Below are 14,641 nucleotides of genomic sequence, written 5' to 3' on the forward strand. Positions count from 1 at the left end.
GCGGATGAAAGTTCCCCAATTGCATCTGAAATTCACTCATTTTCGCCCTCTGACACTTCGGCTAATTCCGAAAAACAGATGACGATATTATTATCACGTTTCCCGGACGTCATTTGTTCGAAATTAGGTGTTACCCGGCTCTTGAAGTATGACATAGAGCTGAATTCAAATCAACCAGTTCGTTCCACACCTTACTCTCTGTCTCCACCCAAACTTACCTCATTGAAGCAACATTTGAGAAAACTTATGGACGAAGGGATCATTGAACCTTCTTTTTCCCAGTGGTCAAGTCCTGCCTTTATTATTCCCAAGAAGGATGGCACCGATCGCCTAGTAGTGGATTACAGACGTCTCAATAAGCTGGTGAAAGTGGATAATTTCCCTACTCCAAACGTAGAGAATGCCTTCCAGTACTTGTCGCAGACGAAATATTTTACTCTAATAGACTTAAAATCTGCCTTTCATCAAATTCCTCTGTCTGAAACCTCTAAACAATACACGGCATTTGTCACGCCAGTCGGATTGTATCAATATAATCGACTTCCCTTCGGTCTCACAGTTTCTCCTCAAGTCTTTTGTAGACTAATGGACCTGGTTTTGGGTGATCTCAAATATGTTTGTGTCTTTCCATATGTTGATGACTTATGTATTTATTCGAGGGACTTTGAGCAACACCTTCGTGATGTGGAAGCTGTCTTCGTCAAACTGAGAGCTGCTGGCTTTACGCTCCACCCAGACAAGCTGAAACTTGCCCAAAGGTCTATCGCATTCCTCGGCCACACTATCTCCAATGGCATGTTATCTGTTGATGAAGAGAGGACTAAGGTCATGAGAGAATTTCCAGTTCCCAAGTCCGTGAAACAAGTGGCAAGATTTCTCGGTATGTGTGGATTTTATTCTAAATTCATCCCTCTGTACGCTGAAGTGTCTGCCCCTTTGAGTTGTTTAAAACGTAAGGGAGCTGTGTTCCAATGGTCCGTCGAACAATCAAATGCTTTCCGTAAGTTAAAACATAGTCTATCTAATCCACCTGTTCTGTCTTTTCCCGATTTTCAGAAAGAGTTTCATTTGTATGTTGATACGAGTAAAGTAGCTCTGGGAGCAGTGTTAAATCAGTCTGTCAATGGTGAATTGAAACCAGTTGCATACGCCAGTCGTACTCTCAATGACCATGAAAAGAGTTTGCCCTCTTACGAATTAGAATGTATGAGCTGTTGTTGGGCAGTCGAAAAATTCAGATCATATCTGCAGTTTACACCGTTTCACCTGTACACCGATAATAATGCTCTTACTTGGCTATTTAAACATCCGAAGCAACTAGGAAAAGTTGGTCAAATGGTGTTGAAGTTATCTGCTTTTCGTTTCGTTATCCACCACGTTCGAGGCCAACAAAATAGCGTAGCTGATTGTCTATCTCGTCCCACTGAAGTTAATGCTAATGTTTCTCACACTTCACTCTTTCTTAATCTAATTCCTATGTCTTTTGTTAATATACGTGAGCATCAAAAATCCAATCCTGAATTAAGGGTTATCATTGAAGCTTTGCGTAAGGAACCAAAATCACACACAGGGTGGAGCCTAAGAGACAATTTGCTTTGTCATACCTCAGGGAGAAGTTCAAAATTAAAAATTGTTGTCCCTCCCGTGGTTCTACCTATGTTATTCAAATATTTTCATGACCTCCCTTCTGGAGGACATCTGGGAATTTCAAAAACTTGTGAGAAAATTGGTCGCCAATTTTGGTGGAGTAACTGGAGAAAGGAAGTTACTGATATGGTTAAAAGATGCCATGCTTGTCAATTGTCAAAACCATTAAATACTCTTCCCCAGGGGAGAATGTCTTCTCAACTCTCTACCTATCCATGGGAGAGAATCTATATTGACTTCGTGGGCCCTCTGCCCAGAAGTAAAAATAGTAATGTGTATGCTTTAACTATATGCTTTAACAATTTTTTTCAACATGGCGGCCGGTCAAGTAAACATTGAATGTCACGCTTGTAAAAACCATTTAAAGGATTGTGAAAAAGCCCTTCCTTGTGAAAATTGCAAGCAATTTTATCATTATAAGTGTACGGGCCTGAAAGAAACTGCTTTGAGAGCTCTGGAGGAAATTTCCGGATTATTCTGGAAATGTCTTTCATGTCGCGTTATTGAAGGAAACCGACTTAGCAAGATGGCGTGCGACATCGAATTATTAAAAGAAGAGATTAACAATCTAAAGGATAACCCTAAGTTTCACGCGGGGAATGAAAATCGTGTGAAAAAGTTAAGTTTAGCTGAAGTGGCAAATCACGTAACAGAGGCCTCACATGACGTAGCTAAGCCGGCGAAACATCGTCAAAGAGATGGAAAAGAGGCTGAGTTTGGAGCAAACACTGTTTCTGACTCAAAACCTTCGGCAAAAAAGGAAAAAACGACCCATGTTGATCAAACCAGCTGCGGAATAGTGCGCCTAAACCATGAACAATCACGAAGAGAATCAGACGACGACGGCTATACCCGAGTGCAACACAGAAGAAAGAAACGAAACTTCTTTGGTATCGGAAAAGGTGCGACTGAAAACAACGGTGCAGGTCTCCGAGCTGCGAAAATGATAACGTACGTATATGTGGGCCGCTTGGCCAGCGATACCACTGAAGATGAAGTGGTAAAATATGTAAAAAATAAGTTTGACGTCACGTGTGATTCTTGTGAAAAAATAGATGGTAAAAGTGTACATGGTGCATTCAAACTCGGCGTTGAATACAGTGATTTTAAACAGGTAATTAATCCGCTTCACTGGCCTTCTGGCGTGATTATCAACAAATTTACAAGACCAAGAGAACAGTCGACTGACATGAGAGTCGAACCTAAGGGTAAGTCTTCCTGACTAGCTTTCTGTGACTCAAATCAGCAAAAGACACACTCAGGGTTTAAATTACTGGTTTTAAACATTCAGTGCCTGAGTAACAAAATAGCAGAGCTTGAAGCACTAGCAGAGGCAGAGAAACCAGAATTTATATGCTTAAGTGAACATTGGATGAGAGATATAATTATATCAATACCAGGCTATGTGATTGGTGACTTTTATTGTCGGAAAGATCATCGTAATGGAGGTGTTGTTATTTTTGTAAAAAGTACATTAGTTTTTTCTAATATGTCACATTTGGTGCATAATCTAAATGCTGAACTTATATTTGAATGTGCAGCAGTGAGGTACACTGTAGCAAGTAATGATTTTATTGTATTATCTGTATATAGATCCCCTGTTAGTAGCTTTAATAGTTTCCTAGAAATTTTAGATAATCTGTTGTACACCTTGACAAGTCAATTGTCAAGACCAAATGTTATATTGGCAGGAGACTTCAACTGTAACCTTTTTAAGGACGGACAAGATAAAAGAAGATTTTTGCAAATTTTACAGTCCTATCAAATGAAACCACTGGTAAATACTCCAACAAGGATTACTAATGGCACAGGGACACTACTGGATAACGTTTTCACTGATTACAATGAATCTAATGTTAATACTTCAGTATTTGACCCAGCAATATCTGATCATTCAGCTATTGTATCCATCTTTCATATACATGAGGAGCATCCTCAATCAAAAACCCTAAATCAATGTAGGTTCTTTAATGAGCATAATATGAATTATTTTTGTGTATTGTTGAATCAAGAAGATTGGAAAGACATATATGGTGGAAGACCTCTGAATGTTAACTTTGATGAATATCTTTGTAGATTTAAGTATTACTTCAACTTAGCTTTTCTGCTGCAGTCCGTGGAACACAGGAGTGTCAGCACAAAAAAATGGGTTACAAAAGAAGTTCAAAACTTATCCAGAGTTCTAAAACAAACATTTTTGCAAATACGGTACTCAAATGATGATGGGTTGCGACAGAAGTACTCTCAACTAAGGAAAGAATATAAGATATTTATAAGAAAAGCAAAAAGGGAGTATAATGACCAAAGGTTTAGGAATGCCTCTAATTATTCTAAAGTAGCCTGGGACATCATAAAAAGTAATGTCAATGCCAACCCAACAGTTCTGCCAGATCAAGTTACAAATGAACAAGGGGAAATTACTACAAACCCCATTGAAATCTCCAATGCCCTAAACCACTCATTCTTGCATCTTCCTAAGAGGGTGATTACCACCCAAAGTGGAGCTACTCTCGAAAACCATAAAATAAGTAGCTCATTGTATCTTAAGCCTTGCTCAGAAAGAGAGTTGTCTCTCTATATAGCCAAGATAGGAAAGAAAAAGTCTGCTGACATTGAGGGAATAACGGGAAAAGTAATTAAAGACTGTGAGTCCCTCATACGAAGACCCTTACTCTCGTTAGTCAACCAGTCCTTGTCAGAAGGTGTATATCCTGATTCCTTGAAGGTATCCAAGGTGGTCCCAGTGTATAAGAACAAAGAAAATAGAAATAATCTGCAAAACTACAGGCCAGTATCTATAGTGCCACAATTTGGTAAATTATTTGAGTATGTATTCTGTAAAAGGCTCATTGACTATCTTGATAAGCAAAACATAATATCACTCCATCAATATGGCTTTCAGCAGGGAAAATCGACAGAATTGGCTCTATTTAATGCAATTGATAATATTACACAGGAAATAAATAGTAAAAATAAGGTAATGGGGATATTTTTTGACATGAGCCGAGCCTTTGATGCTGTGGATCATGACAAATTGCTAAAAAAATGTGAATCAATAGGTATTAGGGGCATTCCTCTAAATTGGCTTAAGACATATCTTCATGGAAGAAAACAGAAAGTAGCATACAGGAAAGATGGGACAGTCTATTTCTCCTCCACGTTAGAAGTCAAAAAGGGTGTACCACAGGGGTCAGTATTGGGTCCTCTTCTCTTTCTAATATTCATCAATGACCTACCTAATAAAATTGTAACCCAAGATAATAAGTGTGTATTATATGCAGATGATGTAACCATCTTATCAAAAAGAAAAAATCTGACCGCGTTAATTGATTCCAGTCAATATATAATAAAATGCATGCAAACCTGGTGTGATGTCAATGAACTAAGGCTAAATGATGATAAAACCCAAGTGATATTGTTTTCTGCTGGGCACAGCCCAAAGGACAATGATCTACTGCAATGTAAAAATAATTATCTTAATGATATGGAATGTGTAAAGTTTCTAGGAATTTATGTGGATAGAAATATGAAGTGGGATGCACATATAGAGCACCTATGTAAAAAACTGAATACAGTGTTTTATCTTATATCTGTATTAAAGCATAGTGTAAGCCAGTATGTTCTGAAAACCCTTTACTATGGATTATTCTACTCAAGAATTTCATATGGAATTATAATATGGGGATCTTCGCCCCAACTTCATGATGTGTTTGTTATACAAAAGAAATTTGTGAGAAGTATGTGCAAACTAAAGTGTCGAGCTCATTGTCGCCCTTTTTTTAAAAGCCTTAAATTACTCACTGTACCTTGCGTATATATATATCAGAGTGTCATATATGTAAAAAGGTATAAAGGTTGTTTTACTATGAATAATAGGATACATTCCTATGAAACCAGGAGATGCAATGACGTTCATGTCAAACAATCGAACCTAGCTCTGGTATCTAGAGGGCCTGAGCTCATGTGTACAAAATTGTATAATAACCTACCTGTATATATTAAAAGTATAGAAAATATTGATGTTTTTAAAAAGAGTGTCTTAGCTTACTTAATAGAGAAGTGTTTTTATAGTATAAAAGAATATCTTCAATCTGAAATGTAACATTTTCTTATGTGAATTTGTTAATTTTGACGTGCCCTATATACTTGTTTTATGATTGTATCATGACATATAGTATCCTTTGGGCAAATAAATATTATTATTATTATTATAATTGATGGGTTTTCAAAATTTACTTGTATTGAACCTATGAGGAATGCAAGTGCTTCTCTGGTAACTTCCCTGCTGTCTAGAAAGATATTTCCAAAATTTGGCTATCCAAAATACTTGGTATCAGACAATGGACCTGCCTTTAAGGCAAAATCATTTCATGACATGACTTTTAAGCTTGGTATTAAACATGTTTGTTGTTCTCCTTATTATCCAAAAGGCAACCAAGCTGAGAGAGTTCATAGAAATCTGAAATGTGCACTGTCCACACTTTGTTCTAATGCCCAAAATAAATGGGAGGATTTTCTACCAGATATATGCTTTGCCTTTAACTCTGCTATTCATGATAGCACTGGCTACTCCCCCGCCAAGGTGTTTCTTGGGCGTGAATTGCCTCACCCTCTTAATAATATTTGGGACATCCCTAATGAACTCATCCATGGGGAGGTAGAACCCAATAGAATTAACATCTTGTGGGAAGACGTGATAAAAAGGTTGAAAATCTCTCGCGAGAAACAGTCTGTGAAATTCAATAATCTCCACTCAGATGTAAAATTTAAGGTTGGAGATAAGGTGCTTGTTAAAACTCATTATATTAGTGATAAGGACAAAAAGCAAACTAAAAAACTCTGTCCAAAATGGGAAGGTCCTTATGTTATTCAAAGGATGTTAACTCCTGTCACTGCATTGTTGTCAATTAACCCTAAACGGGAAAAAATAGCTCATGTGTCTCATCTAAAACCGTATTATGATTAATGCTTGTGCTTATCTATTTGAATGATTTTTCACGTATCTGACTCTGTAATACTTTGAATATAATAATGTGTGAATATGTAATATTTTGATATTTCCAAGGTATTTAGTCTCTAGACACCATTTGTGTTCATATTTAGACATTTTTTTCTTCTCTTCGTGTTAAGTGGAGATGACTCCTGGCATTATTGCTATATAAACTGCACTTAAGTATCAATTTACCCAATGGTCGGGGCGATTAATTGGGTAGGGGTCCCTCATTTCTTTCCTATCCACGGAGTTGGATTCCATGGGGTACTTGTCACATGGTGTTTACCACCCAAAGGGGCTGACAACCCAGATTTACTCATTTTCTTGTGGACTGTGAGTCCTATTTGGGGTTGAATGGATGAACCCAAGGCGGTTGACAACCCAACCTTGCTGATTTTGTGCTTATTGATGCCTATTTCTTGAGACTGTGGTAGTACCCAGTTGGGGTCATGTTGGGAAACTGAAGGTTTCCACTGTTGGCCTGGTGCCTCAAAATCCACAGTTCTCTTAGGCATGTTCACTTTGGGAAATGTTCCCTGTGTGGGTTGACTGAGTTCACCCATTATTTGGCGTCGGGGCTGCAAACTCATCGCCCGGTTGGTGTCTTTGCTACAGAACCTTCCGCAGTCAGCACCCAGCACATGCTGGTTATCTCTCAAATCTTTTGGGAAAGACGATACTAGTTACCGATGATAATATATATATAAAAATTAGGGATGGGTCGAATAGTAGATTTCTCGAATTCGAATATCAAATCATTGCTCGAATATTCGAATACCTCGAATACTAAACGATGAATGTGAAAATGTTTGACTAGGTCGCCTATGCAGCAGGAAACCCGAGATTTTGGCGAGTAATTGTGATTGCCTTTTAAGGATTCAAACAGGAATTTAGCTGATTAATGGAATATTTTAATTTTATGTAAACAATAGGGTAGTTTCCTTCATTAAAGAAAACGAAAGGCATTGATTGTGATTCGTTAACCACCATTGGTGTATTCATAATATACATATTATTTGGTTCTAGAAATACTGGTTTAGATCAATGGCAATGGTCAATTTTATCCTCATTTGAAAAAGGCGCCCATGCGATGCCACTCCTCGTGACATCACAGGGACCTTGTTTATACACGAGAGGATAGGAGTTTTACATTGTCTGAGGTTACCAATGCATGCATGAGGCACAGAGCTCAGGGAAACATGTCTTAATAATCACTTATTAAAACTGACTAAGTTCGGAAAGTTTTCTTCGTTTGATAAGGTATTAATAATCCTTATTTAAGCCAAGCGCTACCTGCTAGCATGGTACTCGGCTACCTGCTAGCATCCTGCGTCGTATTAGCGCTCAGAGCCTCGCCCCAAGGTCACCTCACTCGCGGCAGCGGGAAGCAGAACAACGTCACGCGGAGTTTTTCCCGGCAATCATACTTACCCGCGCGCTTGAAAATTTTCACTTTTAATTTAATCGCGAAAAATAGATATCGTCTTATAAAAATCTAAAAGCGTTAAATACGTACTCCAGGAGTATTAATATTTCGATTTAGGCAATAAAAAATAATAGGGAAGCACCCTATTTGAGCATTACGCAAAAATGCTAAGCCTCCGTCGTATTTCTTCGTCTTTCCGGCAATTATTTTCCTGCGTAAAATGCTTAAATAAAGTTAGAAATATGTCGTGTTTGGTCTTATTCTTTTTTAAATTACGCGCACATTACTAATATTTCAATCCAATGAAGGTGTAATAATAATTGCCGAAAGTCATTGTTAGACACCTTTCGGGCTAGTAGATGACTCATGCAGCAGTTGACCTCCAGAAAGGGGGAACTTCGAAGCAGGTAGGTAGAAAAAGGTCAGTGGGTGAGAAAAGGGGGTGGGTGCGAGACCAATTTTATTTTTCTCGCATAACTTGATATCATTTTCGAAGCTAAGGTCTTCGTAATACTATCCCTGCGCGAGCCGGGACCTTTTGTTTGATTTCGGAGAAGAGGAAATCGTCGGAGGGGGTGGGGCGAACGCTGAATGGAGGGGGATAGCGGATCGTGGGAAATGCGCCAATGTCACTATCCCACGGCACTGAGTTTCTCCCTATGGTGGTTTCATCTCCTGGGGAAGATTCAAAAGTGCCTGTAGTTATTAGCCACAAAGTGCACGTGGTAAACACCTCGTCTTATTTTTATCAAAAGATGGATGCGGGAAAATGGTCAGTGGGGCAGAAAGAGTGAAGGGTGACACGCGATTCTATTACTTTCCGGTAACTTGATACATGTTCGAAGCTAAGGTCTTCGTAATACGATCCCTGCACGAGCTGGGACCTTTTTTTTATTTCGGAGAAGCGGAAATCGTGAGAGTGGCTGAGGCGAATGCTGAATGGAGGGGTATAGGGGATCGTGGGAAATACGCCAATGTTGTTATCCCACGGCACTGAGGTTCTCCTGATGGGGGACACCTGGGATTTTCGGATTTTTTTACCCGATCAATTTCGGTTCCCCACGTCGAAATCTTTTCGCCGCTCTAACCCGCAAATTTGATGTAGTTCGTCAACTTGCCTAAAACGGCGCTGCATGCACTAAAAGAATAGAGTTCTCTCCATTTTTCCGAGTCAACTACCAACGACGTGCGAGCGACAGTGAATGACGCGAAATTGAAAGTATTCGAGGTATTCGAGACGGCACCTTTGGCATAACTATTCGAGATCTCGAATATCGAATACTTTCTAGTATTCGAGGTATTCGAGTATTCGCGGATACTATTCGCACATCTCTAATAAAAATGATTATGATGCAAATGAATATTGGTTAATCTGGCTGTTTTTTTCCAAAGTTTTTTTCAACCTGTCAGCCATAAACTCATCGGAGGAGTAATGTTATTTTCTCACTGACTCTATATCCCCCCCACGAGTCTAAAGATGACTCATTACTAAAATAATTCTTTCTTAGCATGTCCTCCGATGCAATTTTTCTTAATGTTGATCTTGTCATTGTTGAATTTGTGTAATGTATTTACGGCAACTATTGCTATTATATGCCAAGAAGTTATCTCCTCGAATTTTGCATATAAAGACGTTTTGTTTAACAAGTCTACTATTTAACGTCAACGGATGAAGTTATGGTCTGTCCATAATAGTGCTCTTTTTCTATTGTTTGGAAATGGTGTCTAGTGACGTGTGATTAATAATAATAATTATATCAATGAATACTGTTTAATAACAATGAGTCATTACTCTCAGAGTGAAGGAATATAATTAATACTTTAATTTATCGATGTGAGTTTATCTCTGCTACTTATAAAATATAATTCTTCCTTTATCGGGCTTAGTTCCCATGTCTAATTCTTTGACTGCAGCATATTGAGCCTGCATTTCTCTCTCTGGTAAAATATAATTCTGCTAGCGGTAAAGGGTTATATCACTTGTGTTTTGTTTAACATGTCCAACTAAGATTCTTGTACCCCAGTCAAGTAACTGGATACTTATGTGATTGAATGTTATTATGAATTTCTTCGTTTGGCCACGCTTAGGACCAAACACAGTTTGTTAATTTTCTTTGGCGGTATGACGTGGGTCAGAAAAGAAAAAAAAAAGATTGAAAAAGAAAATAATTAGATAATTATTCTAATATTTCAAAAGAGTTCCTGAAATAATTGCAAAAAAGAAAAAAAAATCAATAATATTAATAACAATAATATGTATATTTGAAAAAAAAAAAATACTAACAAGACCCACACTCGCCATTCTTACTTATCTTGTCTGATGCTGGTGATTTCTTCTCTGTTATCAGAAGATTAAGACTAGTTTTAAGAGTTCGCCTTGTTGTATTTATATTGTAAGTATGTTTACGTTAGCAGAATTCCCCTTGCAGTAGCAAAGATACAACTTCCTTGTATGCATTTTCTTTTGAATTGACTTCTCAATATGTTAATTAAGCAAATGTTATCCAATGTCTTATCGAGTGTCTTATCTTTCATGATGATTAATATGATACATTGCTGACCTAAACTTATAATATTTCATAATCCTTCACTTAGTATTCTACTATTTGAGAGTAATTAACATAATAATAATAATAATAATAATAATAATTTTACATAATAATACATAATAATACATAATAATATCCATGTATAATTTCATGTGTGATATGTGATGTGTGAGGTGATAATTCACCAAAGGTGATACACTTCTCAAGACTTGATATTATGAGTCCCTTGAGACTCATCAGTGTTGATTTCTTAAGTGTTCACTGTATTGGTGCTTCGGAATTTTATGCAGTACCTAGGAGTTTTCCCCCGAACTGCATGATTTCGTCTTCAAACAATTTTTCCCCCAGTGGATGTGCCAAAATCTTGTCTCAAAATAGTGAAACTGTTGTGTGAAGTCTTGTTCTACGAGCGACTCATGTTCGCAGAGAAACTCCAATTTAAAAATCCCACCAGCCAATCGCTGTCATCTTCTACGCTTCTGCATTTCCCCTCTCTCCCCCCCCTATATGCTAGCTAGGGACTTCCCCTCAATTCGTGCGGGCAGTTTTGGCAGGTGGGCGGACACCCTCTCTTCTCTCTCGGACACGCACCTACTAGGAGCTCTGGGACACCCTCTCTTCTCTCTCGGACACGCACCGACTAGGAGCTCTGCAGTGACGAACTTTTCCTCTCTCAACCCGTCTACGGCCGCAAGATTGCAATGATTGTATTACGGTATTTCCCCTAAGGGCACTATGTATTCTATTCTTAGTTCAATATATGCGTTCCCTTGTGGGACAATGTGGTAATTCTGAAGGGCTGTCTTGTATTCATTTAATTCTGACCCCGTCTGTCTCCCAACCTAGTCAGTTCGAATTTGAGCGACTACGAAACCATTTCGTACGTTGCAGAGTGGAACGGGGAGGGTGAGTGGCTGGGTAAGAGGCGAGAGCCTATCTATCCATCCAGCCAATAGGAAGGACACTCCTTGACACAATGCAGTACTTACCATGAAATAACTTCCCAGGGGGGGCATCTGGAGCTGCATCTTCCCTCGAGGCCTCTTTGTTGGACAAGTTGCCACTGTGCTTATCATCATCACCACAATTCTCTTGATTCAACACTGGATCCACAGCAGATGATTTTTCTATAGTAATAAAAATCCAATTTTCAATACATATCAATAAAGATTTACAACCTCATTACAAAAATATATAAGGTTCATCAGAATGGACTTATTGCATAATTACCAAAGAGACTCTATACACTAAAAAAAAGCTCTAATTAATGATAACTCAATAAGCTACTAAGAAATTTGTAGCCAACTAACCAGTAAGCACAATATTAAAACTTCAACTTGCAACTACCTCAGTAACCAATGTCCCCAATGTTTAACAGAGCCACAAAAAATGGAGGTAATTTATGAAAGGTACACATATCTCTGTAGCCAGGAGGGTTTTGGGAGACCTCCAAGATGTTTTCTCTTTTAGCAACTGCACACCGGCCATTCATCCCATCAGCGGACAAATAGCCCAGGGGGATTAACCCTCTGACTTTCTCTTAACTATTAAAAGTTGCAGTCTGATATCATTATCTCAGAACTGAAATTAATCCAAACTTGGAAAATCTATATATATAAAAGAAAGTCGAAAATCGTGTTAGTTAGAACACTTATAACTCGAGAACGGCTGCACCAATTTTAATGACATTAGGTTCTTTGGATTCGTCTCAGCCCCGAATAACATATAGGACATTAAAAAAAGGATAATTTCACAAAAAAATTTCATCTCTTTCTTAGTGATATGTTTTTAGAAGTTGGTAACGCAACAATAATTGATAAGTCAGTCAAAACTACAAATTAATTTATTTGTTTTGTTTTTACCAATTTAATAACTAAACTTCGTAGCAATATAACATTTTAATTACTAAAAATACTAAATATATTCAAAATATTGAAATTGTATTTAAAAAATTAAATACGAGCTAATTGTAATCCCAGTTCGAGTTGACTCTTCACTACCGTGTTTGTAAACAAATCTCCAAGCAATTTTTGTCGAACGGTAATGTCTGTGTTCCTGTCGAGGACCTTTGCAAATTAGTTTAATCGGAAGGTGAGCTCATCAACAAAGTGTTCCAGAATATGATTGATCACCACAAAAATCAAAAATGGTTGATTGAGCGAACAATTTTGACGGCCTAGAACAAATATGTGGATTACTCAAACTAGGTAAGTCAGGATCAAATAGTTGGTACTCTGCATGAATTCAAATCTTTTAACTGTGCAACAAGCGAAGACGAAATCACTAACTATCTATCTGAATACTTTAAGTCCTTGAACGTACCTGGCTTACCAAGGCACGATTTACAGCCTAATGTAGGCTCTGCGTTCATGATCTTACAAAACCTGAACCAACCATAAATATCCAACGGAACGTGTTTGGTGATTAAAAAAATTGATAATGAATGTGATTCACGCGACTTTACTCAAAGGAAAATTCAAAGACGAGGAAGTTCTCATTCCGAAGAGTACATCTTCCCAACTTATATGCCCTTTTGAGCTTAAACGTATTCAATTTCCAATTCGTGTTGCATTCGTGATAACGATTAACATATCGCATGGTCAGTCTTTCAGTTTTTGTGATGTTTGTGCTCATGTGCTAATGAAAACCCATGATTTTGTCATGGTCAATTAAACGTGGTATGTTAACGAGTCGGTAAACCATCCGCCGTATTTCTTCCTTCACTTCAAGAGCGCAGCTAGGAATTAAGGATAGGGGGGTTTTAGGCACAGCTAATACCTACTACGGGTCGTTAAGGTATAGAAAACACACTGAGGTAAGCGAGAGGTGTGGGGGCCCTCCCCCAATCATTTTTAAGATAAATGGTTCAAAATAGTGGGTTTTGCGGCTGTATGAATAGTTAAATATGTTTTGTTTGTTACTCATCCGTCCCCCTAATATTAGTAACAAAAGTTTTTTTTTTTAATTCTCTGAGCTCTTTGGGGGGTTTTATCCCCCAAAAACCCCCCTCACTGCGTCACTGCTTCGCTTCGCTATATTTATTTAGCTTCATCCACTTAATCTTGCGCCTGATAACTAAACAAAAGCTGTTGTTTATCAGAAGGTGCTTGACGCAAGACATTAAACCCGAATGTGGAAAATTTTTGAAATGATCGCCTGAATCAAAATGATACTGAGATCAAGCCATAACAGCTATGGCTCTTTTGGTAAGAACCAATAATGAGTGCAAATTTCAGTACTATGCAAACAAAATTCATAACTAATTTAATGGAATTCACCGTTTTCCGATCATGGGAAAAAGTCACAAGTATGTATAGGCGACCCAAAAACCACCCAAGTACCCCCAAACAACCTCCCTCCCTCCCCTCCAGAAAACAAACTTCAAGGCTACGTACCTCTGGAAAAAAGTCAAGCGCACACATTACACAGCTTGTGTAGATACATAATTACAGCCTGGTTGCCGACAGTTGTCCATTGACAGGCAGAAGGGTGTAGTTAGGGGTAGGGGGCAAGGTTACCAGGTAAGAAAGGGAAATGCCTACGTCACATGCAAACAAAAGAAGGGACGTGAAGAAAGGAGCAGGATGGGACGACAAGGGTGAAGGACCCTAAGGATGAAGCCCCCCTACTTTGGTGATTAGAAAAAAGGGCTTGTTTTGGTGGTTCAAGCTTGTTTCGGTGCTTCATATGCAAATGACAACGTTGTACGACCAGACAAGGGTGTGAGGTGCGTTTGGGTGCAAGGGAGTGATTGGCAGCAATCCGTGCTGGCACACAGTTCTTTTTGCATTGTCATCAGACAACTGGACTGCACACCCAAGTTGTAATGGATGCTCAAGCTAATTACCAACAGCAAAACTAAATGTTTGCACAACTTTTCTCAAACCTGATGTCCAAAATGTGATTGTGTTAAACTAAGGATTAGCTGGTGAGAGAGATGGTTCGAGTGCGTGCAGTACAGGGTGGGGCAGTATAACTTCCTTTTTTAAAACTTAATAAAAGGCATTGTATGAATCAGAAAATTTT

At 38.3% G+C, this 14,641-nt stretch overlaps 1 protein-coding gene across 1 annotated transcript in view; it reads right to left on the minus strand.

Moving 5' to 3' along the window:
• LOC124154721 (DNA topoisomerase 2-binding protein 1) overlaps window positions 1–14,641 on the minus strand; it is a 150,531-nt gene that overhangs the window by 112,756 nt on the left and 23,134 nt on the right. Inside the window, exon 12 of the mRNA XM_046528609.1 lies at window positions 11,605–11,742. Within this exon, the coding sequence (XP_046384565.1) occupies window positions 11,605–11,742 (138 nt within the window). The remainder of the gene's footprint in view (window positions 1–11,604; window positions 11,743–14,641) is intronic.

This window comes from Ischnura elegans, chromosome 1, assembly GCF_921293095.1.
Source record: "Ischnura elegans chromosome 1, ioIscEleg1.1, whole genome shotgun sequence".
Classification (NCBI taxonomy): Eukaryota; Metazoa; Arthropoda; class Insecta; order Odonata; family Coenagrionidae; genus Ischnura; species Ischnura elegans.